Here is an 18,540-nt window from a genome sequence, read left to right on the forward strand (position 1 = left end):
GAGAGGCCCGCCCCTCTTATGGCTAGGCATGGAAGGAGAGAAAGAGAGGGGGTGTAATGTAAGAGAGGTCCGCCCCTCTTATGACTAGGCATGGAAGGAGAGAGAGAGAGAGAGGGGCCATGCCCTCTCTCTTGCATGAAAAACCCTAGAATGGGGCGCTAAGGGTTGGCACCCCAACCACCTGCTTTTCTTGCTGATGGGCGCCCACTCAGTCTATCTTATCTGACTGGGATGCTCTATCTACTTGCCCAAAGAGGTGATAGCATTTTCATTTAGGTCTGATTTTCTTGAAAAAAAAGTTAGATTAAAAGATAAGAGACCTTATAAGATAAGATCTAACCTTTTTATCTTGATTGGATAATGATTTGATCAGAAAAAGACTTATATAAAGAGGTCTCCCAGGATTTTATAGTGAGTTACTTTTATTGATTAAAAATCAGATCTCTCTCTCTCTCCTCTCCACGTCACATCCTCTCTTTCTTCTCTTTCCAACATCCAAGAGTTGGGTGTCCCATCCTTCTACACGCCAAGAGGTGAGGAGGTCTTCTTCTACAATAAGAAATGAGGAGGAGGCTGCTATTCAAAGGTTGAAGTTGCAGTCAAGATTATTCGCTGATCAAGGTTCAAAGAAGTATAGATCTTTCTTAGAGAAGAAAGATCTAACACAAAAAAAAAGATTCAAGATTGATTTCGATGGATATCTACAGAAATCGGACTAGTGTGCGGCTCAAGGACCTTAGAACCTGAGATCATCGATAGCGGTGAATTTCTACCCGTGCAAAAGTATTGAGATTTGATCTCATCTTTATTTTATTTTTCAGATTATATGTATGTCTCTATTCTTGGGCTTGGGTAGGATTAGATGAGATCTAATGCATGTAGGGTTAAAGGATTTAATCCAATTATTTTCCACTGCGATTAAAAAATTTTGAAATCTACACATGCATCCTATCCGATTTTCTAACAGATGTTCCTAGGGCGGTAGGCATCTATGTGGCTTATATGGCTCTTTACATTTGGCTGGCCAGAAATAACCTAATGTTTGATTTCAGACGGTCTACAACGAGGCTCATTTTTTAGAAAGCCTTTATCATGGCAAAAGAGACTATCGATATGACGTCCAAGCCTTCAGAAATCTGGAACTCCCATCCTGCTCACGTAGTGACCCGTCGGGTGTTTATCTCTTGGGAGCCCCCCCTCCATTATATCTGAAGGTCAACTCTGATGTAAGTGTTAGATGTAAGCATGACGGGGCTAGTTTTGTAATCCATGGGCCTGACTCCAGAATTGTGGCAACTAGGGGGACTCACTTATGGGAACATCCTGAGACAGAGCTTCACACATCCTAGATGGCGATTGTGTTTGCCAGGCAGACATTAGGGGTGAGTCAACTTGTTGTGGAGGGTGACTTGACCACAGTGGTATCCTGGCTTCAGAGCAGCATCCATGGTGATGCCACTCAACTCTTTCTGCATAATGTCTCGATTTTGCTAAGAGGATGGACTGTACAGATATCAGACATGTCTTCCATAAGGCAAATATCGCAGCTGACTGAGTGGCAGCCTTTATAGCTGAGCATCATGGAGAAACTCTTTGAACTGGGATAGGGGTCATCCCTAGATAATTTTGAAATATTTTATTTTCTGATTCTCTTGTTTGTATTCATATTAGACTTGTTTGAATAAACCGCTTTACCAAAAAAAAAAAAAAATAGCATAGAAAATATATTTTGACTTATATTTTGCTAAACATCTACTTTACTAAAAAAAAGTTGTATAAAATATCTTGTATGTCGGTAATAAATTTACTATAAGGAGAAAAAAAGATACAATCCACTAGAATTAAAAGCATTTTTTTAAAAGAATTAAAAATTATATTTTATCTTGATTCTCAATCTAATGGGAAAGTAGGTTTGACATGTGCCACACAACTGTCTATTACTATAGGAGTTGAAAAACTTATTCCCTAAGTGGAAAAAAAAAAAACCTTCTCATCTCCCTAAGAAATCACTAATCAAATATGAGTCATTTTGTAAGGGTGCCTTTGGTTACACTTTTTGATTTTTAATTTTTAAAAAATATTTTTTATTTTTTTTTATTTTTGTTATTGAGTAAAAGCAAAAAAATAAAAAGTATGTTTGGTAATTTTGTTGCTATAAAGCAAAAAGTAATATTTGAGAATGGTAGATGAAGAGCTCGACGAGAAAGAATGGTTCAGAAAGGGAGGGAGAAGGGAGTGGGGAAGTGAAGAGCTCGACGAGGAAGAGAGATTCGGGCTTTTTACTTTTTGGTTTGACGTTTTAGATGTGTGGAAGCAAAAAAAATAAAAAAGTAAGTTTTGAAAAATAAAAAATTTTTATTTTACATATAAAGTAATTATTTTGATTTTTGCTTTTTACTTTTTATAATGTTATCAAATATTTTGATTTTTATTTTTTAAAAATTAAAATATAAAAAAATATATATTTTTTCATGACTAACCAAATGCACCCTATTTGTTTTATTGATTATACTTTTCTCTCTCCTCTTCCTACAAATTAAGCAGGTCATATATATATATATATATATATATATATATATATATATATATATATATATATATATATATATGCGCGCGCGCGCGTCAAGAGTAGATAGACGCAAAAATGCTATGTGACATTAGATGCTCAAACTATTTCAAGAATAGCATCGATATATATTCCTGCATATCTCAGACCACTTCTACATTTAATACTTTATTATCTTATTTACTTAGATTAATCTAATATTTACTCTTTAAGTTATTAGTCTAAATAATTTCTACATGGCTCCAAATACTATTTTGTTCTAATATTTCCTGGGGCCTTGTGACTGCTGCACAAGTGTCATCCAAAGAGAAACATTTTATCAGGCGTTGCTTTCTTCTTTTCCCACTTTCCTTCACCCAAGATAGCCATCTTCTTAAACGACTTCTCTTCATCGATCATAAGCACATTCCCTGCAAACACATTTTCATAATTTTGTTCTATTGGATTGATGGACCCTCTATCGAAATTATGGCCGCATATATCTATTATATGTTTATACATATTAACATATCAAACGATTAATCATGATTCAAACATATAAATATATGTATAAAAAAAATTTAATATTATTGTGAATCCATATCAACCGAAGTTGGAGAAAGAACCGAATATTCAGTGTACATGTGTAGTCCTCCAAATTGCTCCTCATACAAAAGGCATGTCGAGATTGACATCTTAGATCCAATACTCTAGTAAGGAAGATTTGCAAGTTGTCATGCCACATCTTAAAGGAACTTCAATTAAGAGGAGGACCTACTGAAGCATCAATTTGAACCCCATTAGATACGAACGAGAAGGAATAGAGAAAAGTTTGTTTTATTTATTTGAACATAATTAAACTTGTAAGATAGATAAACATACACACCATTGAGTAGACAAACGAAGTGGGGCGAATGACACGTCCCACCGACCACGACCACCGTATAAACATTACAAACACCCACTATACATAAACCCGTATAAACATTACAAACACCCCCTGTACAAAAAAAACTCATCCGCGTACCCTCCCGGTCCCACCGACTATATATAACAGTACTCTCCATAAAGATCCAGTACTCCGCGGTGGTGGTTTAAGACGGCAGCAACCAGACTTACATCGCTACCCCGGCGATCTTGGCGGCCTCGAGGTCGGCGGCCTTCTGGAGGAAGCTCTGGCCGTCGTCTTCGACGGCGATCTGGATCGGAGACGAGCCGAGGCCGTCGGCAATGGCGAGCATGATCCGACGCATCTCCTGCCGGAACTCCTCCAGGTCGACGGTGCCGCTGTGGTCGCAGTCGAATTGCTCGAAGATGGAGTCGTAGAGGGCGGCGACCTCCCCTGGGGGGGTCACCACGTCCACCCCGAAGTGAGTCTCCAGGAGCCGGAACGTCTCCAGAGCCCGGCGGAGCTCCGCCCGGGAGAGCACGCCGTCGCCGTTGATGTCCAGGGAGGCGAACCGCTCGTCGACGCTCTTCTGGAAGGCCGCCTCGTCGCCGACGAACGCCCGGACCGTAGAGCCATCCAAGACCACTACTCCCATCTCTCTCTCCCTCCCCTCTCCACAGAAGATCTGGTCTTATCTTGGAAGAACAAGAAGGATAGGGTTTGTGGCTGGGGTTTTTATTTTGGTGGGGGGATTTAACCGATGGGTAGAGCATTTTGGTGAAATTACGAGAATGCCATTTGTGGGTCTGATTCCATTCCCGTGGGCGAGGACACCACCGGGTTCTGGTGCCCCGGATTTGGACATTCCAACGACATGTAACTATGTAAGCACTTTCCAGACGGCAAAAATTACTCCCCAACTTTTTAGCCATTTGCAGAGGCACTCCTCTTCTTTTAAAAAATAAAATCAATTAAATTCTTTCTAATTTTTAATTTGATCCAATACCATCCTTTCCCTCATCTGCTCTATATAATAGTGTTAAAAAAACATTTGTTGTAATTATGCTAGCATAACGCATTAGATCCGAACATTACTAAAGATATTTATAAAATAACTAAATTATCCGGCACTAAAAACCAGATCCAATCAGAACGTTTGATGTTTATTATATTATCCTTGCCCTTCTTTTTATTCTCCGAAAATAACCAAATTAAGAATGTTCGTATCATCCTTTGCCATCGTCTGCTCTGTGTCTATAAAATAACCAAATTGCCCTTCTCTTTTCTTTTATTCTCTCCCAAGTTTCTTTTATACTCCACTTCCTCGGCTGCGCTATCGTTACCGGTGTGACGCAGAATGTACGAGGACATTGGGGGTCCGTTCCTCTCGCGTCTTGGAGATATTGGGCATTGAATGGCATCTGTTAATGCCGTGAACTTATCCGCCAAAAGCTTCAGATATGAGCATCTGACGCTGTACAGATTTGAACGGAGTGGAGTCGTGGTGGAGGCGGGCGAGGTTTAAAGTTTGGTAAACGATGCGGTGGGCCTGGGCGGTGGAGAAGAAGAAGTCTCAGAAATGGTGCTCAAGAGTGAGGCCGCCTGACTCCGCGGCTGCCGCTGCTGTCTCAGTGGACGTTATCGCTTTGCTCGCCCCTAATATTCTTGCACATGTGACATTGCCGGTATGTATAAAATCGGTTTAATTTGAACTCAGATGCAATCAGTTCAAAATTCTTTAATAAAAATTCTACGTAAATAACTTAAATCATTGGATGTGATATACTATTTTAAAACTAGTTTTGAACATATAAAATCATATAATTTAGCGATCTACAAGCTATACATGATCAAAAATTAAACAGTTGAAAAAAAATTAAATTAAATATAATTTTTAATAGAAACCAACATAAATCCATTAATCCAAGAAGAGTCCTTTTTCCTATTTTCAACATCATCATACCTATTTAACATCAAATACACCAACAATTCAACTAAAATATCCTTTTATCAAACAAGATCTTTCTTTGCTCAAAGAATTTAATTCCTACTTTTGTTATGGGAACCAAGTTCTTTATTTTGAAAAAATTTCAATCACAGGAGCTAGTCAAGCTTGCCAGAAATATTAAATTGACTGATCTCCTTCCACCATAAAAATAGAGATAGTGCTAACTTCAAGATATGTCCAGCTACACAAAACATGCACAGCATTTCAGTTGACAAACTACTCTATAGTTCAATCAAGAGTTTCCGAGGAGACATTTTGATGAAACATAGTTTCCTAAAAGGCAATCTGTCGAAACACCGTAAGCAACAAACATTTAAGTGTTTCTAGATGACAAAGGACAAGAATGTTCTCAAAATATGCGAACAATAGCACAAGATCAAAAAGACGCAATAGCACAAGATCAACAAGATACAACAAGGCACTCTAATGTGAGACTAGTTGCAGTGCCATATGAATGTATCAAAACAATTAAAACAATGCATGGCAAACAATTATTGCCATGGACTGAAGAGTATTTGGAAATAATCACATATACACCATCCAGGATTATTCTACAACTTCATCAGCTTCCACTCTTCTTTCTGATGAGGATTGATCCAAACAAGGAAACTTTTGAGGAAGAGTAAAAACAGGCTGCTCACTGCATTTGCCCTGAAACGCCAATCCCATAGAGTATCCAAGTGCACGAGCAACAGGTACAGCTACAGCATTTCCAACTTGTATATAGCTGAAATAATAAAACAAGACAAATTACTGGGACATTAACCATTCTGAACAAAATCACAAGCACTAAAAGATTTAGTATACAGAGAGGAGAGGAGGGAGGGGGAGGGAGAGAGAGAGTCTTGGCTACACTCAGAACAGATCTCCACTCGAATACAATCAAATCTATCCTAGTCAATGGGAGTTTCACATTGCAGATTCAAGCCATTAAATATAATATACCATCTCTAAACTGCTTATATAGCAAAAATCATATAATTTAAAGAGCATCAAGTGATAGTGATCTACATACATACATACATACATACATACATGTATGTATGTATATATATAGCATTATTGAGAGAATCCATCTTTGAACCATTTGATGCATATGCTAAACATCTCCAAGTTACAATTTTTTGTGTGTAAATAGTTTGAAGATAATAAATCACCTCCGATAGCTCAGATCATTGATATGGAACTTCTAATGTCCAATCCAAATCCAACTGAATATGAATAAAAATCCACTCAAGTGAAGCCTGAACTCTATTGGATCAGTGATGTGGAACTTATCCAATCCTGATCCAATCAGATCTGAACTGAGATCAACTCAAGTGTAACCCAACCTCTCTCTCCCTCTCTCTCTCTCACACAAACACGTGTGTGTGTGTGTGTGTGTGTGTGTGTGCATGCGCACATATATATGTACAAAATGTTAACTTATTTCTATCTCAAAGCTATGCAAAAGCCTCCAAGCAATCAAAGGTTATCAAGACACCTAGGTTATCCTAATCCAAAAGGACCTCTCACGCACCTCCTAGGAATGCTACATGGTAGATGAATATACACAACTTGTTAACGAAATTTTAACACAGCAACAAGGGAGGAATAGTTCTCATGATCAAACAAGTTGAAAATAACTCATCTAATGGAAAAGTAATTACCGCTCTTTAACAGGGCCACGAAGTCTGTAAAAATCAGGAAAACCTTGAAGCCGTGCATTCTCACGAATTGAGAGTACTCTATCTTGCTCTGGATGTAGTAAGGCCTACTTACAATTCAAGCATAAGAAGCATGATAATTCATGAGCAAGAAAATAGAACATACATTTTCATTTAAGGTACCTGATTGTGAGGTTCGGCTCTTGTTACAACTGTAGGCACAGTTTCATCCCACCATAGACGTCCAAAAGGTCTATAGCATAATTCAAAAGTTAGTTCCAAAGCAAAAGAAGAGAATCAAAGATAGGGTGAGAACTTACTTCAAAGATTTCCCTTTTATGAAACTCATAGCATAGTCAGGAACCTGGCATTGAAAATTCTTCAGACACCACAATGCAGAAATTTGAGAACAATAACATGAAAAAATAAGAAAGTTACCAAAGGTTTCCCCGAGGGTAATAATACTCTCTCAATTTCTGGATCCCATTCAACAACATTGTCAGGCCCAACCTTAACCCCAGGCAAATCCCTAAAGTTCGCACCCTGCAAGGGAGGCAAACAATTAACAGACCCAACACAGGAGTATCTTGAACATAAATAAGACATGTCAGCTGCAATACTTGATTCACAATATTTGATAACTGACCTTTTTTTTGGGAATCCGGCAAACTCGTAAGTAATCATCTTCATTCAACTGAAGGGGCCTATGATCGAAAAGAATGGCCTTCTGTGAAAGCCTACCAGCACCAGAAGCAGAATTGACGAGTTCTGCATGTGATATCAAAAAAGCTATCACAAAGATGTAGGGCACAGGTGCCATAGAATAACAGACAAAAACTTCAAGCTATGATACAGTGTAGAGATATTGTATCACACGGAGGAATAACTACTAAACTGTAGTATTCAATTGCAGTTACCATATAGATTTATCATATAGGCAGATAGGAGGAATGCCTAAAAGAAAAAAGTTTATAACCAGAACATTTTCTCCTCAGATAAGCAGTTTCTTAAGGACAAACACAGCAAAAAATATGAAAATCTATAATATACAACTGCAGTAACCAGAACTGCACCATTCAAAGTTTCAAACATCTCACATTCATTATGGTTGTCTCACAACTACATTTTACAGGTACAATTGATATAGCTTTATAACTTCACATTCTATAGCAGACTCTAGAATTAGTGCATAGTTAAGAAACAATTACATCTATAGTCTATATACATGAACATATTGTTAGAAACTAAATAGCAAAACTAACAAATTTTCCCATTGGTTGTCAGCAACCGACCTTCTCTTGTAAGCCGGATAAAGTGTTGAAATTCTGTCCTTGGAGGTCGTCCATATGGCATTTCATCTCTCATTTCATTATTGCCAACCTAAACATGTAAAAAAGCTGGAAATGAATAAACAGAGAAATAAATACGCTTAATGCCAAACACTTAAATATAGACATTTTTTACCTGAGGAAGGTCAGATATGGCATCCTCAAGTAACAAAGCACGTTCAAGCTGCCGATGTTGATTTTCATCATATGCAACTATATTTTGCTACAAGAACAATGAAGGTTGGTGAGAGCATATAACATGATGAAAAAGGCATTTGATCTGTATTCATACCTCAAACTCATTGAGTTTATAACATAATGATATTGGCATTTCATTTGCAATCATACCCCAAGCACATTATGAAAAAGGCATAATAATTTCAAGTCATACCTCAAACTCATTAGGAGCACCACCACGCACAACAACATCATGGGTAGGTAATGGAAACTGGGGAAGGATCTGATAATCCAAAAAAAATTAACACAATAAGACATTCACTGGAAGAACACAACCACAGTGGTATGAGCACCCTGGAGAAAAAGAAGCATTGAAAGAAAACAAACCTCAGTGGGACAAGCACCCCACAGAAAAACCCGCATCCGAAATTGTGGAAGTCCATAGCAGCCTGCAACCATCATTCCCAATCTGGCTTGGTAATTCATTGCAACAAGCCTACTCAGAGCATATCTTAGCAAAAAGCCATGAGCAAACTTGAGGATATCCACAACATTCTCCATAAGAACATATTTTGGCTTAAGAAAATCAACAATATCCATGAAAACAACCATCTGTTGATTTTTTGGGTCTTCTAGTGGAGCATTGTAATTTCTAAACCGATTAAATCCGCTTATTCCTTGGCAAGGAGGCCCTCCACATATCACATCAACCTTGCCCTAAGGATTGAAGAAGCAAAATGAAGCAAATTATTATCAGAAAAAGAATTGACAGGACATTCAAAAAAAGGTATGTCTGATTATGAGTTAATAGCAGGACAAAGACAGCAATACATACAGGCAAAGGTAAGATATTTTTCTTGTATCCATTCTGCACAAAGTCTTTGATACGTTCTTGACACTTGCTGAAGCGTAATAATTTTAGAAATTAGAAATGCACTGGCAAAACTTAGGCAGAAGCACATATGCAACATCAGTACCTTAAACCATCTATAGGTTCCCATGTGTCCTCACTTGGACCATAGCCCTTCCATCGAACCTAAACAAAAGAATAGAAGGATCAATTAATGTTAGCACATACCGCAGTTAAAGATGCTATTTTAAACAGACCATGTCCCCATCTGCTTTCATAATAAAGGAAATTTTTGTTGGCATTGAAATAGCAATAGATACAGACATATTCAAGTTTGAATAGGCATGACATGAAAATAAGCTAGGACGGCACTATCCAACTTCAACACTTAATTACCTTAAACTTTAGTCCAACTTTGCCTATGTTGCTGGGATCACCATAGCATATCCCAACTAGTTTTCCAACCTCAAATTCTCCTCTAGGAACTTCTGTAGAAATGCGAGACTCGTCTTCATCATCTGAACCACTGGATTCAGATCCTTGGGCAAAAGAACTCTCCATCCCAATAAGATTGAACTTTGCGCACAACTTCTCCCACTCTCTTAGAAGAGCCAAAAAGTCTTCCGCCTTCTCATTTCTTACCTAAAGAGGTTCCATACATATAATATGGCATATTATATAAAGCATTTAGAGAATTCAAACAATAAAGGGAAAACCAAAAGAATGGATCAAATCAAATTTTAGTAATCAAACAATAACCTAATCAAACACAAGATCTGAATTCAAGTACGGGTACAAAATAAGAAAAAGTCACAAGTACAGCATTACCTCTGTGTGAGGATGATTTAATTTCAGACTTTCACATGCATATGGGTTTATATCAACAGCCCAGCGCTGCATGAAACCACCATAAATAAGCTACAAGAATAACCAAAGCAATAGTAGAACACAAGAAAATATACTTATATGTAGACCAAATATGCTCACTGTTTCAAGTTTTAAACCAGAGAGATTTGCACCAAGACATAACCCTGTTGACATGGCACCACAACCAGAATATAGGTCCAGAAGTGACAGTACACGCTTTTCCCCAGAGGATGAGGCCTCTGAATCAGACTGACATTTGCCTTTGCACACATTTGATGCATCTTCTGAAGATATCGTTGACGATGTCTCACTGCCAGCCCTTAAGCTTTCTAAAAACAATAACACAGATCACCATGAGAATGCAAACAACAAAAAAGCCAGCATACGAAATAACAGAAAGTAAAAGATATTAAACATTACCTGGTGGTAAATTTCCAAAGGTTGAATAGGATAGGGAATAAGACATATCATAATAAAGATCACAAGGTGGGATGCTATCCTCTTTTGCCTTAAGATCAATCTAAGACGATTTCAAATCACACACCACTTAGTATGTCAATCTTGAAAACAAAAAACAAAAGAGAGAGAGAGAGAGAGAGAGAGAGAGAGAGAGAGAGAGAGAAGTTATTTCAAGAAGAAAATCATGAGCATTCTATAATTACATTTGATTCCACTCGAACAATTCTAATCTTGGATACAATGCAATCCAATACATTGTCATTTTTCTCCTCTGACAGAAAAACTCTTCTAGGGTCATGAACTGTTTTAGGATCATGAGCAATCTCCTTAATAACCTAAAAGCCAAAAAAATGTAATGAAATAATTAATGTGCATTTCTTATAATATTGAATAATTAAAATAGTAAGGAATTAAAAATATCAAAATTACTTACAGTATCTTCCGCCCTAAAAAACCATTGAGCTGCAAAATATAATTGCCCATCAGTTGTTTCAAAAAATTCAACAATTCGGCCAATGTAATCCGGCTCCCCATCACCAGCCTGAACAATTGCTGACTAAGTTAGCAAGAAGGCATGTGATGGTAAAACTGACAAGAATAGATGCAACTAAAGATCTTTTGTTTCAACAATTAAACCCATAATATTATTTTGGCTATACAACATGCAATAGCCTATTCCTCTTATCCAACCCTCAACCGAGCATACATTATAAACCAAGTTCATGGTTGGCAATCAATTGATAAGAACTATAAGTAGAATTGCTATTAAGTAGCAAGAAGTAAACCTAGCATCTGCATAAATGTATCAAAATGTGGGTAGATAATATTTTCTACATTTACACTGAAAATAAAAAGCAAAGAAAAGATAGACATATAGAAAAAGATTCCATATTCACATTATTGAATCTGCCTTAGCAAGAATACTATCATTACAACAGTCCAAATCACATACTCCAATACAAACTGATATTTGACACTAGCAAGCATTGTCATAAAGAAGCTCATGAAATAAACAAATCCTAGAGAAAAATGAATAAATCCAAATGACACACAAAAATCCAGTGAATTGAACCCATAGAAGCATCTAAAGAAGTATAAAAGTACTAAAAAGGAAAAGGGAAAACAACATCATATAATGTATGTGTCACATCAACTGCCATAAATTCAAAATAGTTCATAAATCCAAAATTATAATAAAGGACATGTTTCATTCGTACAATAGGGAAGCTAATTTCTATGACCACATGTCACATAGCTATGCATCTATGCAAAATGGATTGAAGCACCTACTATGTGATCAGGAGTAGTTCACCAGGCCGACCATTAGCTGATATGGCAACTCCACAATCTTTTTTAGGTCATAGACAACTCTACAATCAACCAATCTCCTCCTTTTTTGGCAACAAATCCCACAAGTTGTTTGCAAACATATAACAAGAGGCCCATAGAATTAGTTTACATCTATTAATTATGTCATGGGATACTTCTTATTTCATATTATTGTCATGAACTAATTTTGTGCAATCATGCTGATGGATTATAGCACGATTTACCATATTGGTCGATATTGGTGCATACCGACCATAGTGTACCGTACAAATAGTGAACCAATACATGGAACAAGAGGTGCACCAATACTTGATACGCCTACCCAGCCCCCATATTGGGCATATCAACATTGTAATAAAATTATACTTGTACAATGTCTGGTACTAAGATGGCAACCTTTGATTATAGTTTTCTTACATTACATTATTACACATATTATAATTTATAACTTATGATGTCAATAATTTATGAAATATAGATAATTATTTATGAGATGTAGAATGAGGGTAAGCCTTGGTGCAATGGTGAGGTTGCTCAATTGTGACAAAGAGATCACAAGCTCAAAACACAATATCTCAACCCACATGGAGAAGGTTGCATATATCTGACCCACCGGAAATCCCACAAAGGTAGGAGTCTCATGCATTGCACCATCCATTTGAGATAAAGATTGCAATGTCTAGATGGGTTCACACAAATTTAATACTTAAAGACTTCAAAATATGTCAGAGAGAGATGTGTAACTACATAAGTGAAAGTTCCTATTTCTGCAAAAAAACTTTAAATCTTGACATAAATTTATTCTAGGAAACTTCAAAATATGTACAAAGAGAGATGTTTGTCAATTTGAATTAAATCCACCAAATATGGATCAAACTAAATTTGATCAACTACACAAGTGAAAGTTCCTATTTCTCCTAGAAACTTTAAATCTTGACATAGATTTTTCCTAACATATAATGCCAACTCCATTAATGTGCCCACACACGAGCCAAGGCATGATGCCTGCATTTCCATGCAAATCCACTCTTGCAACTCATGTTTCCACACTTTACATGCACTTCTTGTGCCTTCTGATCCTCGATCCCACATCTTAGTTAGTTGAAGCATGTAGCTATTAACCTATGGACGAAAGCCCAAGCCTTTTTCCTTTCATTTATTGTTCTTTTTTAACAAAAAAAGATGCATGATTCGTACGTGCCACACTCCAACAGTGTCACAGTTATAACAAAGTAACAGTTACACTATAGGCAGCGCCCTTTATTCTGAATGCATTGAAGCGATAATTAACGAAAAATGCAAACAAGTTCCATAGGATATTGTTAAATATAATTGCCATTGTTATAGAATATGATCTGTATTTTCTGGTTGAATAGATAATAGTATATTATAATCAATTAAAAATTCAATGAGGTAAAGATTTTAAAATTATTCAAGCGTGAGGGTTAACATTTCTGCTCTTCCTAGACTACCCAATCATAAAAGTGATTCATTTCAAGTCCAAGGAAGAACACCCAGCCACATTCAGCTTTCCGTTATTGTCAGTAAATGGATTTTTAAATTTGTATTGAAACTTATGTTAAGAAAACATTGTTGGTGAATTTGAAGATGGATATTGTCCAGAAACTATAGGTAGAGCATGAGGGATTGTAATGGGACACCATTTGAGCATCAGATGTTAGAGATGCTGATCTTGACAGATATGTCAGTTGCAACTCATAACACATCAAAATTTTTGAGTGATTATATTGCTAGAAAACTAGTGAACTCATATGGAAGGGGTATCAACTACAAGCAACAGAACAAAAAAAAATCCAGTGCTGCAACAAAACTCACTTTTATGTAGGCGTCATCATTTAGATTGTAAATGACATTGTCTACCATTGCTTGCCAGTAGTGGCGCCTTGCTTTCAGTACCTCCTCTTCATCACTCCTAAATTAACAGTATAAGGTTTCAAAAATCAGCAGATAATGGAAAATAATATAAATGTGAAGATACAACTAGCAATATCTGAGTCAGTTATCTCACAGACTCACTTTTTACTGCTCGCAGAAGCCAGTGCCCGCTTCCCGGCATTCTATCAATGCAAATTTAAAAACGGCAGCAATACGAAGTCAGCAAACATTAGAAGATCGTATCTTTAGTCCAACAAGTGCTTGAACATTATTACAACTAAGACCCAAATGGAAATGGAGGGAAAGAAGCTGAAAAAAGAGAAGACTCTTTTTTTCCGAACTCTTCTCTTTTTTTCCGAACGTACCTTCCTCTGGTATCTTTCAGGCCATCGCTTCTTAGCTTCATCATCAGGAACCGGCTCGCCGACAAAGCAGTGCTCCACCTCGTTCTCATTCCCCTTTTTCTTGGATTTCTTAGCCGGCGCCGCCCTTTTCTGAGGCAACAGGCTCTGCTTCCCTCCTGCATCCTCCTCTCCTTCATCAACACCAACAGTCTCGTCGTTTCCCAAAGCAAGGATCGGCTTCTTCTGAGCCGATCGGCTCCGTCCGACCTGTTCCGCCTGCTCCTCGACTGCCTCCCTGTCATCTAATAGCAAAGGCTTGTCCGACGAAGATCCGACGGCGGCGGCGGCGGAGGAGGAGGAGGGGGCTCGCTTTCTCTTGGAAATGGACGCCTTGGCAGGGGCCGTATGCTCCGCCTCCTGCTCCGCAGCCCGCTTGATGCGGCGCACGCGCTTCTCCGCCGCGGCCGTCCTCATCGCCGGCGGGGGTTTAGGGGGGCGTAGAGAAAGGTAGAGGTAGAGATCGGCGGGGGAGAGCGACCTCTGGCGAGGGCAAAGGCGGTAGGGGAAGGGGGAAGAAGGGTTTCTAGGGTTTTGAAATTTGGAGAGAGGGGATTGGGGGATCAGAGATGGGTCGGTGGTTTTTGAAAGGGTTAGCGACAGGGATCGGATGGGCGGGAAAACGGAAATTTTAGACGGGGTTTAACGAAATTAAATTTTCACGTTGGAGTCCGGCATTTCGGGCTGACAGACTTTTGGCGTTTTGGCGAAGGGTTGGCTCATAACAGGCGGGATCCCCCCCGCATGATTCAAATTTGAGTTTTTTATTTTTTTTAATTTTTTTCTTTTTATTTGGTAACTTGGGGAATTTGGTCGCGACTTTTAAGGCATGAAGCAACGTTCCAAAAGCAATGCCGATTTCCATCCCAACGTGGAACACTTCGGCAACGTTAGAGTCAGGTTTTAAGGGATGAAACGACTGTTTATTGCCATGTTAAGTGTAAGTGTGACTTTGGATTATTTCTAGAAATATAATGGCTCTTGTGTTATGTTGGTTGCCGACACTAACAGAAGAGGAATTTTCTTTTTCTATGATTGGCAAGTAAAAGGATAATATGAATTTTTTTTCTATGGTTGGAGAGTAAATTTGACTTTGTATAGCAGCCGTTGATCTTTATAACAAGATAGACATACGACATATGCTTTTACTAGATGTGGATAGTTCAGATGTATACAACCTTAACTATGGATTCAAGTCTCGATGAGATATTCCATAGAATAGATGGAATATCATTTTATATATCAAGACAAGACTATCCCGTCATCATTTCAACATCTCGATCAAAACATCCCCTATAGCACATATTGTTTTATGAGAAAATCGGGATGTTCTGCTGTATAGAATTTAAAAGCTTGATTTTATCCTCATACATAAATAGACTAAGACCAAATGATTAATATGTAAAATTATAGTTATCAATTCATTTATACATTGGTCATTAATCGTTACAATAAGATAGGCTCGAGACTCCCACTGTTATGAGATCTAAAAAATTAAAGCATATACAACCTTATCCCGTTGCATGCATAAGCTATATATATAAAACTAAAAATAATAGTAAATCTGTAAAATTACCATTACCAATTCATTTATATAGTGGCCATTAATCATTACAATAAGATAGACATGAAGCTCCCACCGTTACAAAATCTCGAAACTTTAAATGTATACAATCTTATCCTTGCATGTGGATTGATTATTTTTCTGTTTTAAACCTCTAACATACAGGTCATAATACAACAATCTTGTGGTTGCATTAAAGCTTGCTTTCTACATATAGATCTTATAAATTAATAAAAAGCTTTCAACTCTTAATATAGATTAAAGCATTATTTCCTATCTCATTATGGCATGCACAACGTCAATTTGAATTATTAGAGTACATTACCGGTGCAATGAGCTTGCATTGGTCAATGCACGACACCATGAAACACATGTAACAGTAAAATGCAAAACCAAGAAAGGAGTGGGTTTAACGACCTAGCAGAAAAGTAGTATCATTCTATTACTTTATACAATGCAAAATAACACTTGCCATCCCATTTATACAATAGTTGTTAATTGTCATCATATGATAATAGCTGGATGATGACTATGATCTAAATGCCCATAATTTATAGACTTCATGATTTTTGTGTATGGATTTTCTCTTGCTAGGGCATGAGATGTTTGCGCATGCTTGTGGGATAGCAACCTCGGCGACATAATCATCCAATTTGGATCAAAGATGGCTCAACGTATATGGAGGCCTAAAGCTAAATATTATAATGAGATTTTTTTTTTATTAAAATTTATGTAAATATTTTACTAAAACCATGACAAAGCATCTTTATTTCTTCCAACGCATCTTTCTACTACTTTTTTTTCTCCCGTCTCTCTTTAATCTTCAGCTCTGGAGTGGAAGAATAGTAAAAGAATCAATGCCGTCGATGTCGGAGAGAAGAAAGATGACGTCAGAGGATTGGCAAAAGGGAGAAGAGAAGGTGGAGAGGGAGTAGGACATGGACGTCCCTATGATGAGGCAGTCATCCATCTACTCGTTGACCCTGGACGAGATCTAGAACACGATGTGCTAGCCGTCAAGCCCGACAATACCTTTGGATCCATGAACATGGATGAGTTCCTCGCCAACATCTGGAACGTCAAAGAGGGTCAGATCGTCCATGCAGTTGGATCGGAGGTGCAGCCCAATGGTGGAGGGGTGCCGCCGTCGGTGCCTCTGCAGCGACAAGGGTCGATCACCATTTCGGCACTGCTGTGTAGGAAGATGGTGGCGAGGTTTGGATGGAGATCCATCGGAGTTGGAAAGTCGACCATCCACAGGAGCATGGGACTGACCAGCGACGACGTAGTCCCTCACCAGCTCACCCTCGAGAAGATGATGCTTAAGGACTTCCTCATCAAGGTTGAGGTTGTGAGGGAGGGCTATCATCAGGTTGTCTCTCCATCACCTCACACGCCGCCTTCGCTAATCCCGTGGCCTATGCTATGATTCAGATTTCGGCCTCTGGGGCGTCGTTCGTCTTCTCGCGGGTGGATGCGATAGAGACGAATGGCTATAGGCTACTAGTGGGGGGCTGGGGGTCTAAAGCAAGAGCTTTGATGGTCTTACCCTTGAGCTAGCCTTGATTTGGATAATAGTCATTGATTTTAGAATAGGATGATAGCTAAATAATAGCCATAATCCAAAAGCATGTTATTTACAATTCAAAACTAATAAAAGACTTCTTGCTTCTAGTGCACGTTCCATATTGCCGAGGCATAGTACGCTACACCCACCTCCCTGCTAGGTGCATGTTGTTGGTGCCTGTAAGAAATCAGTCATGGAATATTATCAATTGCAATTAGGATAGCAAATTCTGATCCATCTCATATCTGACATGTAATAATCAAATTTGGGTTTAGGCTAAATAGATTCGAAAAATCGTAAATAAGTTTACTCATTTTGACTTATTTATTAAATGGTTCTGGTTGGAGTTCTAGAATCATAACTCATTTAAACTATTTAATTAATCAGGTTAGGTTTAATCATACATGTTAACCAATCTATTTATCTAACTAAATAGATCGATTAAGTCCTTTGCTTGTGCCCGCTACACCACTAGTTTTACCCTAGCATGGCTTTCAAGTTCTAGAAAGTTTCAATCTTTTGGAGCAATCGAGACCAAGCCTTTCTATTGCTCTTCGTAATTAGGGTTGTGGTTCTCGATGAAAGGAATAGTGTCCTTTACAAAATGAAAAGCACCTCCTCTTGACAAAAGAAAAAGCTCTCCCTAAGATACTCGGGCTCTCCAAGTTAGGGTTTGATTACAGCCTTTCTCCACCCTCTTAGGAAGTCAAGCTCTCCCCAACCTGTTTCCTTCTATCATTTTTTTTGGCTCCAAATCTATATTTATATGATCTAGAAATGGTATATTTTATTATAAAATGCTCAATGTCATGTTAGAAATCGAATAGAATGAGCTTGCATTTCCCTTCTTTTCTTGTTGTTTGTGTGTACGTATTTCCCACTTTAACCTTAGATCGTAGCATTTTCCTTTTGAATCAACATCTATAAAGGTGTGATCTTCAATGCTTGATTTTTACTAGGTTTTGCTCCAAAAACACTTCCAATTTTAGAGGATTTATCTCTGCTTGCATGTTT

The 18,540-nt window shown here is 38.0% G+C and overlaps 2 protein-coding genes across 2 annotated transcripts; both read right to left on the minus strand.

Annotated features, from left to right (window-relative positions):
- Positions 1-3,366: 3,366 nt before the first annotated feature.
- On the minus strand, positions 3,367-4,157 carry LOC105056475 (uncharacterized). The gene has a single exon (XM_010938689.4). It carries the CDS (start codon positions 4,087-4,089, stop codon positions 3,661-3,663), a length of 429 nt encoding a protein of 142 aa, XP_010936991.1. The 5' UTR covers positions 4,090-4,157; the 3' UTR covers positions 3,367-3,660.
- A 1,584-nt stretch (positions 4,158-5,741) lies between these two features.
- LOC105056476 (DNA (cytosine-5)-methyltransferase CMT3) lies at positions 5,742-14,952 on the minus strand. The gene is given in 21 exon segments (NM_001303604.1): positions 5,742-6,169; positions 7,092-7,195; positions 7,272-7,341; positions 7,409-7,452; positions 7,527-7,631; positions 7,735-7,856; positions 8,381-8,468; positions 8,553-8,639; positions 8,808-8,876; positions 8,981-9,310; positions 9,429-9,495; positions 9,571-9,629; positions 9,840-10,085; positions 10,272-10,337; positions 10,431-10,639; positions 10,731-10,830; positions 10,973-11,104; positions 11,203-11,310; positions 13,935-14,031; positions 14,136-14,176; positions 14,360-14,952. Coding segments are annotated over 21 exon segments (2,778 nt in total). The 5' UTR covers positions 14,813-14,952; the 3' UTR covers positions 5,742-5,988.
- Positions 14,953-18,540: the final 3,588 nt, after the last annotated feature.

Source organism: Elaeis guineensis, chromosome 13, assembly GCF_000442705.2.
Source record: "Elaeis guineensis isolate ETL-2024a chromosome 13, EG11, whole genome shotgun sequence".
Classification (NCBI taxonomy): domain Eukaryota; kingdom Viridiplantae; phylum Streptophyta; class Magnoliopsida; order Arecales; family Arecaceae; genus Elaeis; species Elaeis guineensis.